We start from the raw sequence: 23,317 nt of genomic DNA, 5'->3' as shown, positions 1-23,317 counted from the left end.
CTGAATGCTGAGTCATAACCTACTCCCCACACGGCATGGCTTACTACTAACTAATGCAGGCAGAGTGGACTCTTGGGAACCTATTAGTAATCTAAGTATTTGTTAGGAAAGAGACAGCTTGCTTCTTAGTAACGATCTTTTCTTTTTCATACGGATCCAGCAGATGTGGCGTTGAATGGAAAACAAAACAAAAATCAGCCTAAATCTTGAGAGAGCAATGGAAAGAAGACACACATCTGAAATAGATAAGAGAGATGTGCACAGGGCGGTGTAGTAGGAGAGCCAGTGCCAAGTGAAACATCAGGGGAACCCTCACCAGACATCAAACCAGATAAATCCATTTCAGCAAACCCTAACTGCATACAAGAATCCAGAGCAAATAGCCACAACGCCGAAATGTAATAATTCTAGGCAGAGGGAGCAGACCAGAGAAGAACAACATAAATGCACTGCAGAACTAAAGACAGGGACATATTCCTCACTCCCTGGATTATCCAAATGAAAGGGAAACCATCCAAGAGCACTGAGTGTGGGAAAGTCTTCCGTCAGAAATGGAATTTAACACACCAGGCAAGATCACATGGGACAAAAAGCCATAAAGGTGTGTACCACCGGGCAATGGGGAAAGCAACAGACACACTAGAATTCGTCCAAAACTTTCCAGCTGAACAACTGTCCGCTGGAAAATGTTCCAGCTACACGGATGTATTCATTTCATCACCATTTTCCATTACACTGTATCTAAATGTCCTGTGCTGGTCCAGTCTTTGTTTGGACAACATAAACTAGACGGTTCGTTATATTATATTGGAATAAAGTGGAAACAAAGCGCTTTGATGAGGCTGTTTTCCCAACATTTCCCAAACAAAACTGGATCTGCGGGGCCCGGCTCTGAAACCTTCCTGCTGCTCAGCTCCCACAGGAAGCCGAGCTGTGCACGGGCCGTGCCTTTGTGCTCCTGCCCCCTCCTGTGAAATGTGCTGAACCAGCCACAGGCCGCTGGTACCCGCAGCATCCCGCTCTCCCGTCAGACTGCACCGCCCAGCGCAGCCGGCCCTCTGCACAGCCGAGAGCAGCCGCGGCCGGAGATCTCCAGGCCTGGGCTGCTGGGAAATGTAGTTTGTTTGTTTTGTTTTTTGCACATCAGCAATCAAGAGGAAGCACAGGAAACTACAGCAATCGCGTGCGACGGGGCAGCAATTCCTGCCAGGAAGTGGCTCGGTGCAAGCCCCAGCAGTTCCACAGCGAGGGATGGAGCCGCTCTGCGCATCTGGAGCTGCGCTCAGGAAGGACTGACTGTCCCTTCTTCCATAAATCTACCCAGCCTTCCCCTCCCCCGCCACCCACATCCCTCTCGGGCCCCTTTGTTCTCCCCGGTCACTCCAGGTGCAGCAGGTCTGAGCATTGCCTTTAGGACAGATCTGAAAGAGGCAGGAGGAGCAGGATCTCCGAGCCCTGCCGGAGGAGAAGAGCGGGATCTGGGACTCACAGCAATTATCATGGCAGCGCTGCACCGGGGACTCAGACAGGAAAACGCCTGGCGGGATTTCATCTCAGGTAGGACACTGACTTTCTTGCGGCTGCACACAGACCACAGCTGCACAGAGGACAGACTGACAGGCTCTGTCTGGCTGTCTCCCAGGGGACTGAGCTGTTCAGAAATTCTCAACGCCTGAATACAAGGAGAGGGAGTGAAATCTCTCCCATCTGTAACCTGCCTTTAAGGGAACAAACAGCTGCATTCCAGGAGAGTTTTCTTTAGGTGACGGGGTGGCTCAGGGGTGGGTAATGGGCTGCAGACATTTTTAGCTCTGGGTTGCTCGTCAAATCCAGAGCAAGGTGGTGGTGACTGAAAGCTGCTGCCATCTGATGGCTGTTTGCTGGCCTCGCTGTGGTAGGTTCTGGTGATCTCAGTCCAGCTCCCAACGTCCCCCTCGCCAAGCCTACTATCACAACTGGCCCGTCTCAGCAGAGCGGCTGTAGACTGAATGGATCGTGGCGAGTCTCCTGCAGCAGGCAGACTCCCTGCAGTGCATAGTTAAGGCACATGATCTGGCCATTGTGGGAAGCTGTCACCGGATGAACCCAGGGTTTCAGTCTGGAGACGTCAAGCTGGCGCCTTTGACCAGCAATAGTGGATATAAGCAGCTGGCTTTTATCCTACACACTTGAGCAAACAGAATTTAGATTGTTCACTGCCCCAGGAAATGGAAACGTCACTGGCAAATATCTCTGCACAACACAAAGGGGCTGCTGGTACCAGCACACTTGGCATTTGTGTTCTCCAAGATGCAGTGGGCTTCTGAGGGAGAGATTAGGGATGCCAAGGTCACTTGGTCCTGGGAAATACTAAATAAGAAAATGTTAACCTCACCGTATGTGGTGCAATTCTTTGGGCTCTGCCATGCTTTTAATGCCACCGCATGTCATGGGGCTAAAGGAGAACTTACTCTGAGTATGCATGTGCCAACCTATCAACCCATTGATACAGTGTAGTAAGCCACTTTTGCTTGAAGAGGTTTGGTCAGGTAACTGAAGGGGTGACAATGACAGGTGTCTGAAATACGACACAAGGGAAACCTTTATACCCCCGGGTCCAAGTTACAGCTGATTCTCAAACATTACACCTTAGAGGCAGCAAGTACATCAGTGCAGAAATAACAATGAGGAATAGAAATTTCTGGAGACCTGACTGTGAATAAAAGTTTTCTGGATTATTTTTACATTTGACAATAGCGCCGTTGTTAGCAATAAAATAACTTGCTTTTTCCATTTTCAGTGGGTAAATGGTCCCTGAGTGGAAAACAGAGAAGAGAAACACCATAAAAATATAAAACAACTGGAGGAACAGGGGAGTTTCCAAGAGAAAGGTACAAAGAGATGGTTTCTGGAGCAGTGATAATGAGAGAAGCCACAAAAGCCGGGGGGACTGAGGAAGAAGAGGAACCCAGCAGAAAACAAGCCAGATACATTCATTGCTGGTGAAAGAAGTTTCAACAAACTCAAAAACATTTTTAAAATTCTCAGTGCCATGTACACATATCTGATACACAAACAATAATCATGCACATTAAACACCCCAGAAAAAACATATCAGTCTAGGAAAAAACTCACGGAGTCTTCACAGAATTAACAGAGCTGGTTGAATGTTACAAAACATATTCTGGAGACTGGAAGCTATTCATTTGGTTCCACGTTATTCGTGGGATCACAATCTTTGTTATTCACCAGTATTTGGACAGCCATCAGGTATTCATGAAAATGCCTGCACACCACCAAAGTTTCGTGAATTTTAGCATTAGTGATTATCTGTCCAAAAATTCACCCTGGGAAATATATTTTTCATTATTTATTATTCATTATTATTTTATTTTAAAAGTTTCAGCCATCCTAGCAGGGAGCAGAAAGACTAGCATGTGACATAGGTGATCAGTCACAGCCCCATGAATAATGAATAGTAACTAACTTATTAATAACTCCTAGACTGAGATTTGTTTGCACAGACCCTCTGGTGAACACATGCAAATTGTAAAGACGCTCAGGCACAGGAGAAAGGGCTAAATTCACAACACATGCCATTTGCAATGAACCATCATTCAGCTAGCTCTAATAGATAATACCCTGCGTGCACCATGTTCAAAGCTGCCCAGCTTCTCGGTGTGGATGACAGACCCTATAAATGCACCGAGTGTGGGAAAGGCTTTGGGCAGGAGAAGGTCCTCCGAGAGCACCAGCGAATTCACACAGGCGAGAGGCCGCACAGATGCGCTCACTGCGGGAAAAGCTTCACCTGGAGCACCAGCCTGATCAAGCACCAGCAGGTCCACACGGGCGGCAAGCTGCACGCCTGCAGTGAGTGTGGGAAGAGTTTCCGCTGGCGGCACAGCCTCCTGCAGCACCGGTCGGTGCACACCGGCGAAAAGCCGCACACGTGCGCCCAGTGCGGCCGCAGCTTTGTGGAGAAGCAGGCGCTGAAGAAGCACGAGAGCATCCACACGGGGGAGAAGCCCTTCACCTGCAAAGAGTGCGGGAAGAGCTTCCGGCAGAAGGGCAACCTGGTGTCCCACGAGAGGAGCCACCTGGAGGAGAAGCCGCACCAGTGCCCCGAGTGCGGGAAATGCTTCCGGGAGCAGCGCTTCCTGGCGAACCACCAGCGCACCCACACCAGGGAGCGGCCCTACCAGTGCACCCAATGCCAGAAGAGCTTCAGTGCCAAGCAGGGGCTGCGCGTCCACCAGCGCCTGCACACCGGGGAGCGGCCCTTCCAGTGCCCCCTGTGCGGGAAGAGCTTCACCGAGAGGAAGAACCTCAACAAGCACCAGCGGACGCACAGCGGGGAGACCCCCTACACCTGCGGGGAGTGCGGGAACAGCTACACCCAGAAGTACAGCCTGAAGATACACCAGCGAACGCACAGCGGGGAGACCTCCCACACCTGCGCCGAGTGTGGGGAGAGCTTCAAGCAAAGGAACCACCTGGTGAGCCACCAACGAAGCCACAAAGCCGGGAGCCTCTACATATGCGCCGAGTGCGGGGAGAGCTACACCCAGTGGGCGCATCTCACCACCCACGAGAGACTCCACACCCGGGAGAGCCAGCCAGCGTGTACTGAATACAGATAACAGAGACAACTTATCTCATAGCGGGACCAAGGATCCGCACGAGAGGCCATATCAACACACTAGTTAAAGGCCCCCGGCCACGCCACAGGTACAGTGCATTAGCCATCCTGAAACAGAATGCTTCCCAGAGAGACATCAGGGCACCCGGGCCTCCCTGTGTTTCCCTGTCTGTCTAAGGCTCTGATCCAAGTCAACGGGCGTCCTTCGGTTGACTTCAATGAACACTGGATTGGGTCTCAGTTGTGTAGACTGGGTATAACGTACCATAAACCATTTCACAAGCCAACTAGGTAATCGTGATAAGCATCATGCAGCACGTACGTGGTGCCTCCACTTGCAGGCCTTTGTAAACATTAATTAATTAAACAAGGCAGAGTCCTAGTCTAGGAAGCCATTTGTCAAACAGTCTGTAAGACCACGGTCTGTAGGGGGCAGGGGAATCCATTTGGAAGTTGTGTTCACGCCTTTCTGGAGCAATGTTATTGCAGAAGAGCTCCGTCTAAAATGCTTTCCCTCTCGCGCAGGCAGGGCCAAGGAAACTGGCTTAAAACATGGAAAACGTTTCACAGAGGCGATCCTGCACCCACTGAAGTCAACGGAGAATCTGCAACCGAGCCCTTTATGTTTGCTGTCTGCGCACAAGACATTAGAGTAGAAATTGCACACTTTAAAGGGAAGTTATTCCATTTCTAAGGCACTTACCTCATGTGAGAAACATTTGTGACTTGAAATCCGATGCTGATGGGTGCAAACAAAGGTAGAGCTGGGGCCGAGAAGATCTTTAAGCTGTAACATTCACTGGGCAGGAAAAGCTCGATCCCCTGGCTGCAAACACAACACCCACATCTTCAGAAAAGGACAGTTGGTGAAAGAACTTTGGGGGGGATCCTGACAAGGATGGACCCACAACAAGCATCACTAACCTCCTGGCTGGGTATACTTGAAGCCTTACATTTTGGAAGCTAATGCCCTCACAGGACAGGTAGTTGGAGGTGGGCAACGCACAAAATACACAGTACAAAAACACACCAGCCACAGCTAGCACAGAAGATTCCTCCAATAACAGGTGGTCATTAATGGAGGATTGGCTGCAGAAAAAAGCCCTGGGATCCAGATTCTCGCTCCTCATGAGTGGATGCTGGTATCCCAGAGGGAAGGAAGCACCCAATCCCTCCTATTTCGTGGAGGAGTTTGAAGGGGACTTGCTGAATATAGCTGCCACAAATCACCCTTTGCACTCAGAACACCGCCAGGTGTGTGCACTTCTTGCAGGAGGGGCAGGTCTAGATGGGACACTCATCAGTGACCCTGTGGGGCACGAGGGATGGGACCAAGTTCTGGCAGCCACTGGGAAGCAGAAAGATTAGCTCAAAGCACATGCTAAGATGTTCGTTCTTCCAGATTTTAAGTCCAGCCACAGCAAATGGAAGCAAAGAATTGCATGCTGTGGAGCAGGAGTGTTGTGGTGTGGTCACAAGGGCTTCCAAACTGTTTCCTGCCAACTCCTGGGTAATTCTTAACACGTTCTTTATCCGTTGGGACACTGGCTGATGAAATTGGGTGCTGGGGAACACCACGCAAGGCAATGCCAGAGAAGAAGAGGTTTTGAAAGGTGACCCGGGAGACGAATGAGCTGTAACTGTGCCGTTTGTGTGATGCAGACGCAGGCTGTGAATGCAGGCTGTCTTAGAATTGATGATCATTTCTTATTTGCATAACGCCAGCAGGTGCTGAGCACTTTACAGACAGGTATAAAGGAAGGGCTTTGCCTCACAGATTTTCCAGTTTAGAGTTCCTGTCTACTATCTGGTCCTTAACACACAAACATTACAATCAGCACGAAGAGTTGCTGATGTCTGTTCCTTACCATTGAATTGTGTTCAGATGGAAGCTACCCAGCCTGTTGTTTTGTAGTGAAATGTAACACAGAATTCTCTTTAGATGTGGGACTGATTTTCAAATGTGGTGAGGAGAGTGAGCCTGGCAGTTAAGGTCAGTAGCTCATCGCTCTACTAAAAACAATAAAACGTGTATTAAGGGGAAAAAAATTTATTAATCAGCTACAGGGAACAGAACCATGAGCAATAATGAGCATGGGTTTATTACGATGATGGATATGTTAAGCTCTGAGAATGTGTTTGGTACTGCACAAGACATAAATCTGCTGTCTATAGATAGCCCCAACCTGAGGTGCCTGGTCTGCAAGGCAGATGTAGAAAAGATTAGATGTGGGTGAAGTGAATGCAATAAATCATAAATGTGAAATATATTTGGGTTTTAGTCAAACATTTGATTCTGAGACTCAACATTTTCTTTGAGACGTTTATTCGTATTGGTTTGGATTGAAAACTGGCTAGCAGACTCATCAGTCTAACCTATGTATGTTCTTCTGGTTCCCATCCGTGGGGTATGTGCACAGAGAGTAATCAAAAATAGTCAGCTGCCCTGATCTAGGGAGGTGTCTTGCAGGCTTTACAGGAACTGGTGAGAGGTCCTGTTTTAGTTAACATCTCAGCTAACGATCTGAAAGAGGAGGTGACCAGCACACAAATGAAATCTGCAGAGGATGCTAAATTGGAAGGAGCTGCAAACATCAGTCAAGACTTGGAAATAATCCCCAGGGTCCTAGTGGGATTAGAGGCCAGGGCAGGAAATAATTAAATTAAGATCACCTTGGAAAAAAGCAGTTAGTGCATGTCAAGGAAAGTAACCAGAATCTCACATACACAGGGGGAAGGAGACCCCTGGAGAGCAGTAATGGCTGAAAGGGACCTGGGGCTGCTAGTGGACAGCAAATTAGACATGTGATGTCCCAGCAAAAAGCAAAAAGCTCCTGTGTGCAGTTGTTAGCAGCCCTGGTTTTCAAAAATCTAATGAGAAAGAAACATTTTAAAAAAGTTATCAGAGCATTTCCTACTGGACCTTGCAGACAGGCAATCTTTCTTCCCTTTGGAGGCTGTGAATCCACCTCTCGCACAGACTGTTTCATGTGACAATTTTTCAATGGGCTGGGAAATTCTCTGACACCGTGTAATGTTCCATGGCCACTTGTGAGACCCCTGCCACCGGCTCAGCTGCACTCAGGCAGCAGTGGGACTCCTCAGATCCAAAAACACAGGCCTCTGCTGCCTCTCAAGAAGGCCGTGACCCTGAGAAAACAATAGCTGTGCGGCTTTCAGCCTGTCTCTGGCTCCAGACACACACACGAGACACACACACACACCCGCTAGCCCGGATATTGCACAGTTCTCCTTACGTGTGAGCCGACGATGGAGAATTTCTTTCTAGCTAGTTAAGTGGTTAGAAGAAAATTCTTGTTTTTGTTTGTGGTTTTTTGGTTTGTTTAATGTAGTTTCTTATTCTAGCAGCCACATGGATGCAAGGTGCTGGGGATCTTGGATTAGTCCCTTACCGCCGGGCCAGCAGAGGCTGGGGGTATGTTGCGGCAGCAGACGTGCCTGCTTTGGGAGCGCACTCCTTGCCTCCTGACCGTCTCCGAGTGACTGAACGTGCAGTATTGTTCCAAAGGCAACTCGGTCTAGCCCTCCCAGCCGGAGAGTGGGGCCTTCTGAGGGTACATGGGAGAGAGCAAAAGGGACGAGCTGCAGGATGGGCTCTGAGGACCACACGCTAGATTCATGTGACTAGGTGAGATGACTCGTAGACTTTAAGGTCAGAAGGGACCAATATGATCATCTAGTCTGGCCTCCTGCACAACGCAGGCCTCAGAACCTCACCCCCCACTCCTGTAATAGACCCCGAACCTATGACTGAGTTATTGAAGTCTTCAAATCATGGTTTAAAGACTTCAGGATACAGAGAATCCACCAGCAAGTGAGCCGTGCCCCATGCTACGCAGGAAGGCGAAAACCCCCCAGGGCCTCTGCCAATCCACCCTGGGGGAAAATTCCTTCCCGACCCCAAATATGGCGATCAGCTAAACCCTGAGCATGGGGGCAAGACTCACCAGCCAGACACCCAGAAAGAATTCTCTGTAGTAACGCAGAACCCACCCCTCTAACACCCCATCACAGGCCATTGGCATATCTACCCCCAGCAGTCAAAGATCAGTCAATTGCCAAATTAAGCTGTCCCGTCATACCATCCTCTCCATGAACTTATCAAGCTCAGTCTTGAAGCCAGCGATGTTTTTTGCCCCCATGGCTCACCTTGGAAGGCTGTTCCAGAACTTCACTCCCCTGATGGTTAGAAACCTGCATCTCATTTCAAGTCTAAACGTCCTGATGGCCAGTTTATATCCATTAGTTCTTGTGTCCACATTGGTGCTGAACTTAAATAATTCCTCCCTCTCTCTGGTATTTATCCCTCTGATGTATTTATACAGAGCAATCATACCTCCCCTCAGCCTTCTTTTGGTTAGGCTAAACAAGTCTCCTCTCATAAGGCAGGTTTTCCATTCCTCAGATCATCCTAGTAGCCCTTCTCTGCACCTATTCCAGTTCGAGTTCATCTTTCTTAAACATGGGGGACCAGAACTGCACACACTATTCCAGATGAGGTCTGGCCAACGCCTTGTATAACAGTGCTAACACCTCCCTATCTCTACTGCAAATACCTCGTCTGATGCATCCTAGGACCACATTAGCTTTTCTCATGGTCACATCACATTGGCGTCTCATAGTCACCCTGTGATCAACCAAGACGCCCAGGGTCTTCTCCTGGAGATGAGAATTGTCCTCTCTCACTCAGGCTTTCAGACCCGTCAGGCCATAGGCACACTGACATAGACACACTGACTGGCCATTCAGGGAGGTTACAAACATCTTCCTCCCATCGCTGGGAAGGAAACAAACACTTCACAGGTTCATGCTCTGGGGCCAGATAAAACAGATGGTGCTGCCTAGCACCAGGCCCTGCGGCTCAGTGCGCAGAAAAACACTGGCCAGAGACTCAGCTCCCAGACCCCAGCGGGCGCCACGGGGCTTGTAGGGATCAAACCAGGTCTCTGCAAGGAGCTGGGGCACAGTGGAGGCGCTGCTCTCCTTAGCTACGGCAGAGCCCTTCATCTTGCGTCCCATGGGATTCTGGGGAAGAACAGCTCCGATGGGCGAGATTAGGTGACACATTCACAGCCCACCATGCCTGAAATGAGGTATTGAGACTGTGGTTCTCAAGGCATTAACAGTGCTGTCGGTTCAGCGGGTGTTCGGGAGAAGCACACATTCACCTGGCTCACACTGACTGTACTGCTTGGGAAACCCACTGAGCTATAGACTGGGGACCGACGAGCTGGGTAGCAGTTCTGCAGAAAAGGACCTGGGGGTAACGGTGGATAAAAAGCTGGATATGAGTCAGCAGTGTGCCCTGGTTGGCAAGAAGGCCAATGGCATATTGGGCTGCATTAGGAGGGGCATTGCTAGCAGGTCACGGGAAGTGATTATTCCCCTCTATTCGGCATTGGTGAGGCCGCATTTAGAATATTGTGTCCAGTTTTGGGCCCCCCAATACAAAAAGGATGTGGACAAGTTGGAGAGAGTCCAGCGGAGGGCAACAAAAATGATTAGGGGGCTGGAGCACAGGACTTATGAGGAGAGGCTGAGGGAACTGGGCTTGTTTAGTCTGCAAAAGAGAAGAGTGAGGGGGGATTTGATAGCGGCCTTTAACTACCTGAAAGGGGGTTCTAGGGAGGATGGGGCTAGGCTGTTCTCGGTGGTGGCAGATGACAGAACAAGGAGCAACGGTCTCAAGTTGCAGGGAGGGAGGTCTAGGTTGGACATTAGGAAAAAGTTTTTTACTAGGAGGGTGGTGAAGTACTGGAATGGGTTACCTAGGGAGGTGGTGGAATCTCCATCCTTAGAGGTTTTTAAGCTGCGGCTTGACAAAGCCCTGGTTGGGATGATATAGCAGAGGTTAGTCCTGCTTTGAGCAGGGGGTTGGACTAGATGACCTCCTGAGGTCCCTGCCAACTCTAATATTCTATGATTCTATGATTCTATGATTATTCTTTGGCACATATGTGACCAGGGAGGTCTCTGATCTCCTTCTTAAAGGCCCACACAGAATACAAGTGACCTCCAAAGAAACCCCAGTTTCCTGTGTGAATCTTTTCCTTTCATCTCAATAAATCCCATTCACCTCCTGGCAGGGCCGGCCAGGGCCCTTTGAACATGCAGGGACAAGCCACAAGAACACGGGTGTGAGATCATTACAGAGCAGCGCAAGGGAACTGCTGTAACAGAGAAAGCTGAGGTGGCGGCAAGAGCAAACTGTTCCCTGCTCCGCCCGGCTCTGTTCTGGGTCTCACACATCTTGGCGAGAGGTGCTGTTTCAGTGAACCTTGCAGTGGCTGGACCAGGAGGTGGCCAGCACGCCCCTGGATGGGAAACCCGTGTGACCTGCACACACAGAGCTCTGGTGGGGGAGCTTCCATGGGGATGATGTGAAGGTGGCATTCCTCCCAACCAGCATCCCCCGCTCACGTGCCGATGGGACGCCGTTTCTGAGGTCCAGAGCAGTTTCCACTGGCTAAGTGCATGGGATTGTATCGGCCTGGCCCCAGCGACCACGAGGGAGTTTAGTTTGGTTTCGACTTTAGCTGAACTGGTGGAAGCCAGCGGTTTAAGTGCTGAAGTTCCCGGGCAATCCCTGCCGCATTCATTGCACCCAGCTGGGGGCTGCTGTTGGATGATCACGTGTGAGCCGTGATCAGGAGAGGTTTTCAAATAAAGCACTGATCACACAATGCAGAAGCATTTCAAAACACCCCTTCCTTTATTGATCTCTAGCATTCCCGCTACAGTACCATAGATACACCCCCTCATTTCCACTCCCAGCTTAACGGCTGCTCCCCCAGGACTACCCCTCTCCAGGCATGCCCCTCCCCTCCACTCTCCTGTCATATTTCTTCACCTTTTCACACCCTTTAATCACCCCATCTCTCCACTCCTGCACAGGCAGGGATCGCTGCGAGCGTTCACGCAGACAGTTACAGACCCAGGCTCCTCTACAGAAACATAAGCCATCACCTGCCCCCTAATCAGGAATCCGGGACTGTCCAGCCATAGAAAGGTCTTGGTGAAGCAGCACCAGCACATTCCCAAAGACGAACTGACCCAGCCAATCCCCCAGGATTACAGACAGAATTTAGATTTTTTGTTTTTAAATAAAAGGTGGTGGGAAGGTGAGACTCTCAACAACCTCCTATCGATAGGAGCATTTGCATGAATCTATGACACTGAGACCCGCACGCTCTCTCAGCCAGCATGGGCACCCTATCAGCCGGTAGGCTACGGGGTTACAATACTTGCTCTTTAGTCACTAAGGCCTCAATCCTGCCAGGTGCTCAGCACTCTGGCCCTGATCCAGCAAAGCACTTAAGCCCTTGCTTAACTTCAAGCAGGTGAGTAGTCAGTGCACACGCTACAGCTCTGTGCTTTGCTGGCTCCAGTCCAGAGTATTCGGCATCTTGCAGGATCCAGCTGAAGTCAATGAGAGCTTGACTATTTATTTCCATAGGAGTTGGACTGGACCCTAAAGTCTGGTCTCTGATACGTTAATTTCTGGATGCATCAGCTGGGTTAATTTTACCTCCATACAGCTCGGCTGAAATGAACTCCCTCCTTCCAGACGTTTGCTATTCCCCCCCGGCACTGGGAATCCAGTAACAAGATTGAGACCCAGAAAGTGAAACTGGCTATAAACAGAAACTGAAACTGACCCCTCTGGTTTCACTGTCCAGGCGGAGTGACGCGTAACATTGAGCGAACGGCAGAAAACTATGAAAGGAAAATTCACTTTCCCAAACCATTTCTGTCTGAAGCACCTGAACTGCTGTGAGCGACACAGGTCGGAACTGTGCGTGTGTTACATCTCTTGAGTTTTATGCCGACTGTGCTGATGACCTTTTCCAACCGCTGCCTTTCCCAGGGGACACAGAATGAGTCCTGGCCCTCCTCACACGCTGCCACAACTTGCCTCCTTTGAGAACATTAATGAAACCTTCCCCTTCGGCCCAGAATCTTCAGGCATAGAACAGAAACAGAAACAGAAACACAAAGCACCAAAAGGGACCAGCACACTAGACCAGGAGGTGGGAAATACCTCACCGGGGAAAAAACAGGGATAAAATCACATGCCACTGGCATAGCAGCCCTCCTTGAACTGGCCTGTAACAGCAGCCAGAGAGTAAACACTCTTTGATCAGTGCACCACTTGGAGATTTTTGAGCGTCCCGTACTGCAAAGGGAGGCAAGGAAGATTTTTCTAACATACAGGACATTTGTCTGATGTCTCTCCTGTACCAATTGTCCTGTGTTTTAACATAACGTTTTCCCACCTTCAGGAGGTCTCAGGCATATATTCAGAATTACAGATCCACAGAATTTAAAGCCAGAAGAAACCACTCTGCTCATCTACTCGGACCTCATGCACAGGCCGAGTCACAGAACTATGCCCAGTGATTCCCACAGAGGAGAGCATTTTTCTTAGCTTATCTTTGCAGCTACTTAGGTCTCCACTTCTAGTCAGGCGATCTGATTGGTGCAGATACTGGGGAGTTGTAAGATTTATCTTGCACGTGAAGTTTTCCCTCCCCTGGAATGTTTAAATGGTCTCTCTCTGGTGTGGATTCTCTGGAGTATAATGAGGTCGCTCTCACAGCTGAGGCTTGTCCCATGCTCAGAGCAGGTAAATGGGACCCCTCCTGTGTTGATTTTCTCATGCATCATCAGGACCGTCCTCAGACCAACCCTCTCCCACATTCAGTTCATTGGGACAGTCTCTCCCCAGGGCGGGTTCCCTGGGGATTTGTGAGCCTGCTTCTCCCTGAAGGTTTGGCAGCAATGACTATATTTCCTCAGTTTCCCCTCCCAGCAGGGTCCCTGACGATTTAGAAGAAATCTCTGGTCTCTGAAGCTTTCTATTAATTATGCCGATAATGCAGTTTCTCTGCGCTGGATTTCAGGATGTGGGATGAGATTCTGTTTCAGGGAGCCACCTTCTCTCCTGTGTGCTTTCTAGGAGCGGGGGCTGCTGGCTGAAGTGTTTCCCCACATCAAATGTGTTAACGTTACACATGACTCACGAGACCCGGCTTCTTTTCATACCCAGCGTTCTCGCTGCCTGGATAAATGAACACATTCAGAGATTAGTTCATGCGCTGGTGGACAATTTCTAACTACAAGAATAATGCCAATGACACTGAGCATGTGTATATATATATATATATATATAGTGCTTTATGGGCCAGCCCCGTGAACAAACAGCCCAGAGCGAGCGTGGGGAGGGGGTAAGCTGGACCAACATGACAGACGACTGCTGTAAGTTACCCAGCTCTGCAATGGTCACAAGGGGCTGTCGGTTCAGCCAAGAGCTGGGAGAGTGCAGCCACACCCCCTTCGAGGGGCGCACGCCTCCTCTTCTCTTTTCACCGTTCCCAGGCAGCCGCCCGCCCGAATAGCTCAGACCTGCTGGTTGAGCCGTGCTTCCACTATCCCAAGAGCAGCTACAGCAGAAGCGCCCAGCCCTCCCCAGCTGAGGGCACTTTACCAGCTCACCAAGGGCCATATCTAATGGGCAAAAAGGGAGAGCAGCCGCCCTAACCCTTAGATGGAGGAAGGGCTTGTGGGGAACACCGATCCCAGCATGCATGGCGTCAAGTCCTTCTGAGCAGCCAGGTCCCCCTGAGCCCTGCGGTCTGTTAGCGACAAGCCCATGTCGAAGATAAGGGCACTTGCGGACCGCGCTGCAGAACGTGATTGGCTGCAGAGATCCCGGGGCTGAATTCTGGCCAGGCCAGAACTATTGGCTTTAAGGCCTTACAGGCTGCGATGCTCCAAGCCTGAGAGAAAGTGAAGAGGGCGCTTCTCTAGAAACAAACCTAATTTCCAGGGGCGCTGGCCACTGACGGTCCCCACTGGAGCCAACGGGAGCAGGGGGGGCTCAGCATCTCTGAGAAGCAGGCCTGGTCCTGCAAGATGCCAAGTGTCTCCAAAGGAGGCCGGAGGATGCTGACGGCACTCAGAGCCTCAGAGGACCGGTCCCTACATCAGTGCTCAAGAACTTCGTCGAGTGTTTCTCCCCTCATTTACTTCATCGGCTCCCAAGCCTCAGGGAACAAGGGATCTGGGAGAGGGACGTGGGTGGAGACTGCCTCGCTGGCGGGCGAGGCCGGCACCCTGGAGCCAGGGGATTAGGACTTGGAGTCTTCCTGGGGCGTCTGGGCACAGAAGAGCACAAACCTGACGGCACAATGGGAACAGCAGCTGCAAAGGGAGCCCCAGAGTCAGTGCACGAAGACGATGGTTGTCCCTGCGGGGAACCAGGGCTTTGTAAGGAAAGGAGGCGCTGTGGAGACTCAGGACGTTCGCACGGGCGGTCTCTGCCATTCGGTCTCTCACGTCCAGCGCGGTTATGCGCTCCTCCAGGAGGTCCCCTGTGTCGTCCAGAGCTGCCCTCTCTGTAAAGCTTTCAGGGCGCTGTCAGGCTCATGTCAGGGCTTTCTCTCCCAGGTGGGTTCTCTGGTGGGTAGTAAGATTTATCTTCTGCGTGAAGGTTTTCCCGCACTCAGGGCACTTGAAGGGGGTCTCCCCGGTGTGGATTCTCTGGTGGATTTTCAGAGAGCCTTTCTGGCTGAAACTCTTCCCGCACTCGGGGCACTTGAAGGGCCGCTCCCCGGTGTGGATCCTCTGGTGCGTGACCAGGCCGCTCTTGCAACTGAAGCTCTTCCCGCACTCGCCACAGGTGAACGGGCTCCCCCCTTGGTGGGTCTTCTCGTGCGTCACCAGGAACGCGCGCTGGCTGAAGCTCTTCCCGCACTCGGGGCACTGGTAGGGCCTGTCCCCGCTATGGGTCCTCTGGTGGTTGGCAAGCGTCTGCTTCTCCTTGAAGGACTTGCCGCAGTCACCGCATTCGTAGGGCCGCTCCTCCGTGTGGGTCCGCTGGTGGTTGAGGAGGAATCGCTGCTCTCGGAAGCTCTTCCCGCACTCGGGGCAGGCGAAGGGCCGCTCCCCGGTGTGGATGCGCTGGTGGGTGACGAGGTTCTGCTTCAGACTGAAGCTCTTCTCACACACGCTGCACTTGTAGGGCCTCTCGCCCGTGTGGGTGCGCTGGTGGATGATGAGGTTGTGCTTGAGGCTGAAGCTCTTCCCGCACTCAGGGCAGATATAGGACCTCTCCCCCGTGTGGTTTTTCTGGTGCCGGGTCAGGCTGGGCTGCTGGTTGAAGCATTTCCCGCACAGAATGCATTTGTACTCTCTCTCCTCCGCCTGGCTGTGGATTACGAGGTTTTTCTCATCGCTAAAGCTTTCATCGCAAGCAGGGAACGGGAATGGCCTTTCTCCAGTGGGGGTGGTCAGGTGAGTCATGAGATCCTCTTGCTGATCTGCATTCATGGGACCGTCATCTCCTGGGTAAACAAATACACTGCAGGTATTAACCCATGGACTGGTGGAAAAGAGCCGTTGGCACACTGTGTGACAGTGACTAAACAGACCCCTCACCGTCATGTCAGCACCAACAGTCATTAGCTCTGCCTGAAGACATCTGGGTGTTATTGTTATTATTATTATTATTAATACCCCCATTCCACTGACTTGTCACCCTCACTCGAAATATCCCCAGTGCATGTTACGAATATAAACTGATACAGAGATTAAAGGGAAATGCAGCCTCCTCTAGGGTGGAACACTAGAGCTCTAAAACACCACACAGCAACGCTACACAACAGCTGAGGACTCAAAATGAAGAACCCTGAACCCAATTTCAACTGGAGGGGGAACTGAAATAAAGACAGTGCCATCAATCCAGTTCAAAGTTAAACAGGACGTTAAGTCTTACCAAGAGTGCCAGGAGATTTGTAATGACTATCTCAGTGATCAGGGCCATGCTGTGTTCAATACCTCACCCGGAGGATGGGACCTATAGAAGCAGGGATCCTGGCACTACACCATGGTATTTATTCAGTACTGAACAGAGAGCCACTTATTAAATCACACACCCCGTTCCTTCCACGGCCGTGTGTTCCTTGAAGGTCTCCGCCTGTTGTAGCCTGACTCACAGCACAGGGTGCTCTGGCTGAAGGCCGGGACTCCTCATCCTTTGAATACGTAGCGACAAGAAGGAAGTTGTTCCTGTGCGAGGAGCTATGCTGCTGGTACACCTAAAGCAGCTGAACTGGGGTGCCCCAAATTTCCCCAGTAGCAGGTTGCATGGAGCCCCAGGAGCCCCAGTGATGCATGTGCTTTCCTCAAAGTGAAACTGATATCAGACAACCTCAACCTTCATAGTGTAGCCGACACCGAGACTACACGTCCCAGAATGCAATGGGCCAGAGTCCCAGAATGCAATGGATCAGGTGAGCGTGACTATTTGGATCATAAAATACTAACAATTGGGCCCTGTGCATTTTGCTCAGCGTTTAGACAGCCAGCCTTGCAGCTCCTCAAAGCGAGGAGCAAACATGGATTCGCTGAGCCTCACAATGTCCCCGGGAGGTAGACAAGGCACATTAACCTCATTTTACAGTGGGACAAGGATGAAGTGAGGTGCCCAAGGTCACACAGCCAGGCAGTGGCAGAGTTTGCACTCAATGCAAGCTGGGGCAGCAGCACTGCTTCCATCCCACTGCCCCACGGCTCAGCAGCTTGTGCCCTCGCTGCCTGCGATCTGCTTTCGGAAGAGGCGTGTGCATGCACTCACAGCTGCACACACGCGTGTGCATGCACTACCACGAACACACCAACACCTCCACACCCCTGCACCGTCACCTCCAGCACAGCCAGCCCCGCACCCCGGGCTTTCCCACGCCCTGGTCTTTCCGCAGCGCCCCCAAGAGCGAACCCCCGCCCCTCACTTTAGTGGCTCTGCCCCGCCCGGCCTCCATCTGCTCGGGTCCGCAAACAGCAAAGCGAGCGGCTCCTTACCCGGTCCCGATCCCCGCTCACATCTCCGCCCGAGGCAGGCAGCCCGGTACCGCGTCCTCTGCGGACCAGCGCCGAGCCGATGAATGTTTGTGCAACAAACCCCGCCGGGCGGTCTCCTGGAGACGGGGCTTCGCGCGTCTGTGCAGCCCCGGCTCCGTGCAAACGGGGATGTTCGCTGCGGGCTCCGACCGGCGCCGGGTCCGCCTGGCCTGGCCGAAATGCGGCGCCGGTGCGGGTTTCCCGGCTGCCTTTCCACCGGCTGCCCTCTGCTAACGGCTGCCGGCTCGGAGCGGCTCTCCGCGGCCACGGGGAGTGACCGGCGGCGGGGGCCGGGCCGGCTGGCCGGGGGGGGGGGAGAGGCGGCCTGCAGCCCCGAGCTGTGGGGAGCGGATCCGATGCGGATTTGCAGCTGCAGCGCGCAGGCCGGGGGGGGGGGCTGGAAAAAACCGGCTGGTCCTTGCAGGTGCTGCTGTCTCCGAGTCCCTCCCCGGCGAGCCCAGCGCTCCGCGGTGTGTGGGCGAGGAGCAGCCGGGCACACACACAATTGCAACGCAGCCCTGGGAGCGGCCCGGCCCGCCGCCGGCTGCAGCACTTCCTGGGAGGAATCGCGATCGCGTGGGATTGCGGCAGTTTCCTGTTTCTGCCGGGGCTGGGAGGGATGGCGAACAGATCTCAGCAGCTGAGACTGGCCGCATAAACTGCCTGAGCCACGGGCGGCAGCGGCCCTGGAGGAGAGCTCTGTGTACACTCGGGAGTTGGTCTCTGTCACCAAGAGAAGTTGCTCAGATAAAAGATATTCCCTGCCCCGCTTTGTCTGTCCAATATCCTGGGACCCACCTGGCCAGGACAACACTGGATCACATGCTCCTGCCCCCTGTCCCCTCATCTTTAAGGGATCCTTCAAGATTATCCCCATGTCCGGGCTCAGTCCCTGCAAATCTGACTCTCTCATGCAGGGGAATCCAGACAGTGACTGGTGAAGCGGTCAAAGGGGGCTGGTGCCTTTTTAACAAAAAAAGTTCTCTAAGATGTATTTAAAAATAAGAGCTGTTTCTCTCCCGTCCCCCCACTTGCTCTTTACCTTAGAAATGTAGGTCTCATTTAATCTGTTTTGTCCTGGAAGACTCCATGGACGACTAGAAAACACGGAATGGCTGGAATTTCTCATATACTATCATGATGAGTATGGCATAAAGACAGACAGACAAACAGACAGAACTAGATTTATGGCAACTAAAGAGACCATGGAAGTGACCTTTGATTAATTGAGCGGGGAGGTCATTGTTTTTCAGCCTATTTAAAATGCTTTGGGCTTTGTTTGCTTTCGTTGACACACGTAACTCAGATGCCCGAGACGCACGCAGAAGAAAGTTTGTTAAAAACTCAGACCTGGCCCCCATCCCTTCAGTTAAGGGCTAGACCAGCGGTTCCCAACCTGTGGTCCACGGATCCCTGGTGGTCCACGAGGCTACTAGAGGGGGTCTGCAAAAAGAAAAAATAACACCATCCTCACCACGGAAACGTACCATTTCAAATAACACTAGCAGCAGGTGGCAGTCCGTGAAAGGTTTGGCGGTTGAAAAGGGGTCTGGACACTTGAAAATTTGGGATCCGCTGGGCTAGGGAAACTCACAGTCCTTATCTGCCATTCTGAATCCTGCTGCTAACACCTTCCTGCTTTATCAGCTCATCCTGACTTTATCCCGTTTCTAGCCCTCCACCGGCTCCCCCTTCTCCACGGCAGCCAACACAAGCGGCTTTTCTTTTTCTTTAAGGCACTTTGTGACTTAGCCTCACCCTATCTGACCTAGTATTTTACTCCACCTTTGCATGGCCCACTTACCCAGCCTTCGCTGCCCACCACTCAGCTTCAACCCGCAGACACGTCTGGGCTTTCTTCAATGCCACCTGGTAAAAGCTCCCCAACAAAATCCACCCAGCTATCACCCTGCCCGCTTGTAAATCCCTTCCTAAAACTCACCTCCGCTGGGGTGCCTACAAAGCTCTACCTGCTGACAAAGGGGCGGGGAGAGGGTGAAATGTCCAGGTAAGGTCAGAGGGCAGCTTGAATGTTGTGTGCCTAGACTCCAAGGCCGGAAGGGACCAGTGTGATCATCAAGTCTGACCCCCGGTGTACCGCAAGCCAGAGAACTGCCTCAAAAATCACTCCTAAAGCAGAGCTCCTAGAAGAACACCCTCCCGTGATCTACAAATGACCAGTAACAGAGAATCCACGGGTTTAAACTGTGGCGAATCATCCTGCAGTTTGTAAGATCTAATCCTTTTCTTGTATCCATGCATTGATAACACGCCCCTTGCCATAGGATCTAGGCGAAAACAACGCACTTGATTGTTAAAGAAGTCTGTACCAAGCCTTTTTCCCCAAGCGGGTTTGCACCTGCAATAAATTGTGCCAGAATATTTGCACCACACTTACTCTGGTCACTTACATTTGGGGGCAGTACGTCACTATCTAGACACTACGACACGTACCCACAAATAAAGGGGGCCCACAAACATAGGAGACTTGCCCTGAAAACCTGGCTCAAACGCAGTGCCGGGCCGGTCCCCAGACCCCAGATATCTGAGGATTTGACTCATGCAAGCAGCTCCGCTGAGGGCTGCAGGATCAGACCTCGAGTCCCTGGTCACTTATTCCTAATCAGAAAGAAAATGATTTGCAATGCAGAGCAGAGGGGCTCTGTGGGCAGTGCAAACGGTTTGCCACCGCAGCCGTGCAGAAAACAAAGGGTTTAGGATGACGGCTCTGCGGGGTGATGGGAAGTGTAGTTCTCCCTCGCTGCTAGGGTTGAAAACCACCCGTACAATCATCACATGCAGCTGTAGCACCTTCCGGGGAAGGACTACCGCTCCCAGGAATGCACCGCAGCTGTGCTGGAGTGAAACCCTTACAATAGAAGGGGCTCTGGGTCTAACACCGCACACATGTGATCTCGGTGCGTGACCGCCTGGTTCCGCAGCGCCCTGAGCTGGTCAGGGTTTGCTTTTGAAAAAAATCTTGTAGTCCTGCCTGCAGATTTCCCCCTTTGCTCCTAGCTAATATTGCACCGCCTCTCTGGGTAACTTGTGCGGCAGTCAGATCAGAGCCCCTCTGTGCTGGCAGCCATTGAAAGAAACCAGGTGGCTAGAAGGGGGAATAGGGATCTCTAAACATTACTGATTGTTAAAAGAAGATGAGCGTTGGAGTCCTCCTTATCTGCTGAGTTCCAGCCAGGAAAGCCCAGCCACACCGGCTTCATTCCAGCGCCAGAGGGGAATGGCCGAGGAGGTCCCTGCTCAGGTAGGACATGCACAATGAATGTTGTGTTTGCAGCTAAATACACTGAAGGGTCTTTCCTGAAGCAAGCTGCAATCTCAGTGACGCTGGAGTAAATCCAGAGCAACTCCACTGAATGAAGTGGCTTCGGATTGACACGGAGATCAGAATGTGTCTGTGTCCTGATGTCAGGCTGTGTCCATCAGTTAAGCTGCAGCCTGCAGTTTTCTCAGTACCTTGGTGAGGACTTGGCTACTGGAGCAGTTTGTAATGAAAAGGTGAAATGCCTTTCTCGGCTGGGGTTCAGTGATAGAGGCACAAATCTAAACAGCCCAGAGTCACAGGAACCGGGTGAGCATCTCATCTGCCCTCTCGTGTAACACAAGCCAGAGAGCACCCCAAAATGAGTCCTAGAGCAGATCTTTTAGAAAAACGCTGCCTTGCTACGCGCAGGAAGCATGCACACCAGAGCTGCACCTGTCTGCCGTACACAGTAAAGCTGGGATGGGTTGTGAGCGCCGCATTGCTCTGCAGCGCATGGGATGTTTTACAGCTGCCATCGGCTGCGTGTTCCATTTGAAAACGTGGCCTGAGATGTGTTAGACGTGCACTGGGTCTGAAGAACCTCATTTTAGAGATGGGTTATGGCAGGGAACCATCTAGATTAGTCTTAGACTGGGGTGTGGGTTAGAGGCTGAACCAGGACTAGGGGGTTTACATTCAACAGGGTGACCAGAGAGCAAGTGTGAAAAATCGGGATGGGGATGGGAGGTAACAAGAACCCATACAAGAAAAAGCCCTGAATTTCAGGACTGTCCCTATAAAATCAGGACGTCTGATCACCCTAATATTCAAAGGCACTGAGCTCCCCCTCGCTGTTCTTGTGAGATTTCATCCCCAAATGGCAGGGATCTCACGAGAGCAGCTGCTCTCACAGGGCTTCTTCCATAGGAGGCCAAAATCGCATGAGACCAGATTTCAGCTGCGTCTGAGCCAGAGCAGGAACATATGGACTCTGCCAGGTCTAGAATCCAACCTAGACTCAGAACGAGTGGCCCAGCTTTACAGCTGGGAATTCATATCCAGCCCCTGTGCTTTCAAAGAGGTTTGGATCAGAGGGTCTGTCACATTAACAGCTGTTGTATGTGGGAGGAGAATTAGAAAAATAACCTGTGGTTATAGTCACCTGAATGTGTTACTGCTCTGCACAGGGTGCGCGGGTTCTTTGGGGAAACTCAAAGTGTTCCTGCAGACAAACCATTCCTCTGCGAGGCAACACCATGGAGATAGTCTGCGCGGTATTTGCACCCACAAGACAAGGAGTATGCCTTGAAGGTCTGTTGCAAATTGCAGTTTTCAGGAAGGGAAGCACAGCACAACCAGTCGGCCTGACGGGATCCAGAACCGAGCACTCTCCCAACCCCCTTACAACCCCTCACAGCTCCCTGTTCCAGGAGGGCGCTCAGCAGCTCCCTGTTTGTGTTTCAGAGGCTGGTAACGTTCGAGGATGTCAGTGTCTATTTCTCACCGGAGGAGTGGGCGATTTTGGAAGAATGGCAGAGAGAGCTTTACCGGGACGTCATGAGGGAGAATTATGAGCTTCTGATCTCAATGGGTAAAAATCAACCATCGCTTTGTCTCTTTTTTTTACCGATAGCCTGATTCTGGGGGTTTCCTGCATGTTATTTTTACACATTTAAAATCTAGGGCTCTGATCTTCCAGACAGTTCGTACCAGGAGTCGTGCGTACCGCCTTGCAAGCAGTGGAATGACGCCGGGCAGTAAACACTGCTCCCTATGGGAAGCGTGTGCAAGATAAAGCCCTTACCCACACACTGCTTAAATTCAGACCTGGTGTGTGCAGCCACCACTCCACTGACCCCAGCGGTGTCACAATCACGGACATCCGGAGTGACTTTGTGCCCCGTTTCGCACACACACGCTGCTCTTTCAGAACAGCGGTCATTGGAATACGGAAGTAGGAAATCCGACGTACCCGGGTCCTGACTGGGGCAGCCGGGGCGGGAGCGGACGTGGCATGCGACCGGGAAATGACTCTTTACCATGAGGTGGACCATTCAGGAGACTGAAAGCCTCTGTTTCTCCTCCGAGCAGGAGCAGCCCGGACTGCGGCACTGCCAGACCCTCACACGCACCACCCCCTACCTCCACGCGCCAGTTTAGACTAGGGGAAAGGCAGCTTTTCCCCACTGTTCAGTGACCCCCTTTCACACACTAGATGGGGCCTGGCAAAGCCGCAGTTTCACACTGTACAAGCTGACTTGGCTGGCTGAGGTTGGCCCTGGGGGGGGGTCCAGCACTTTTTGATACACCCCCTTTTTTCTCAGCCTAGGCCGGGCCCTAGCGGTGCGAGGGGAGCTGAGGGTCTGTAGCTCACTCATTCCTTGGCCTCTCATGAGACCGTGGATGGGGAGTGGGCCCTGGGCAATCCCAGCGAGGCGCTCCTCATCGAGGCCCGTTGCTGTGTGGGGCCAGGAAGGGGTTGTCGCCATCTCACCCACGTCTCTTACTGGCGG

The 23,317-nt window shown here is 51.9% G+C and overlaps 2 protein-coding genes across 3 annotated transcripts in view; one reads left to right on the top strand and one right to left on the bottom strand.

Annotated features, from left to right (window-relative positions):
* The window catches only part of LOC137147326 (zinc finger protein 850-like), a 37,495-nt gene that overhangs the window by 7,823 nt on the left and 6,355 nt on the right, over positions 1–23,317 (top strand). Inside the window, exons 2-6 of the mRNA XM_067539341.1 lie at positions 3,671–4,619; positions 15,246–15,409; positions 17,404–17,732; positions 20,695–20,804; positions 22,269–22,395. Of these exons, the coding sequence (XP_067395442.1) occupies positions 3,671–4,619; positions 15,246–15,409; positions 17,404–17,732; positions 20,695–20,804; positions 22,269–22,395 (1,679 nt within the window). The remainder of the gene's footprint in view (positions 1–3,670; positions 4,620–15,245; positions 15,410–17,403; positions 17,733–20,694; positions 20,805–22,268; positions 22,396–23,317) is intronic.
* LOC137147325 (zinc finger protein 774-like) lies at positions 11,133–22,001 on the bottom strand. Of its 2 annotated transcripts, none has more exons than XM_067539340.1 (3): positions 21,967–22,001; positions 14,461–15,987; positions 11,133–13,703 (listed from the first exon to the last, which is right to left on the bottom strand). In XM_067539340.1, the coding sequence occupies exon 2, from the start codon at positions 15,971–15,973 to the stop codon at positions 15,068–15,070; it is 906 nt and encodes a 301-aa protein (XP_067395441.1). In that variant the 5' UTR covers positions 15,974–15,987; positions 21,967–22,001; the 3' UTR covers positions 11,133–13,703; positions 14,461–15,067. The 2 variants fall into 2 exon arrangements, with proteins under 2 accessions (XP_067395441.1, XP_067395440.1); XM_067539339.1 differs by lacking the exon at positions 21,967–22,001 and adding an exon at positions 17,504–18,074.

Source organism: Emydura macquarii, unplaced genomic scaffold (assembly GCF_026122565.2).
Source record: "Emydura macquarii macquarii isolate MOO-44397 ecotype Brisbane River unplaced genomic scaffold, CSIRO-AGI_Emac_v2 contig_532, whole genome shotgun sequence".
Classification (NCBI taxonomy): Eukaryota; Metazoa; Chordata; order Testudines; family Chelidae; genus Emydura; species Emydura macquarii.
Note: the sequence above shows the minus strand (reverse complement) of the source record. Positions and strands in the feature narration are given on the sequence as shown.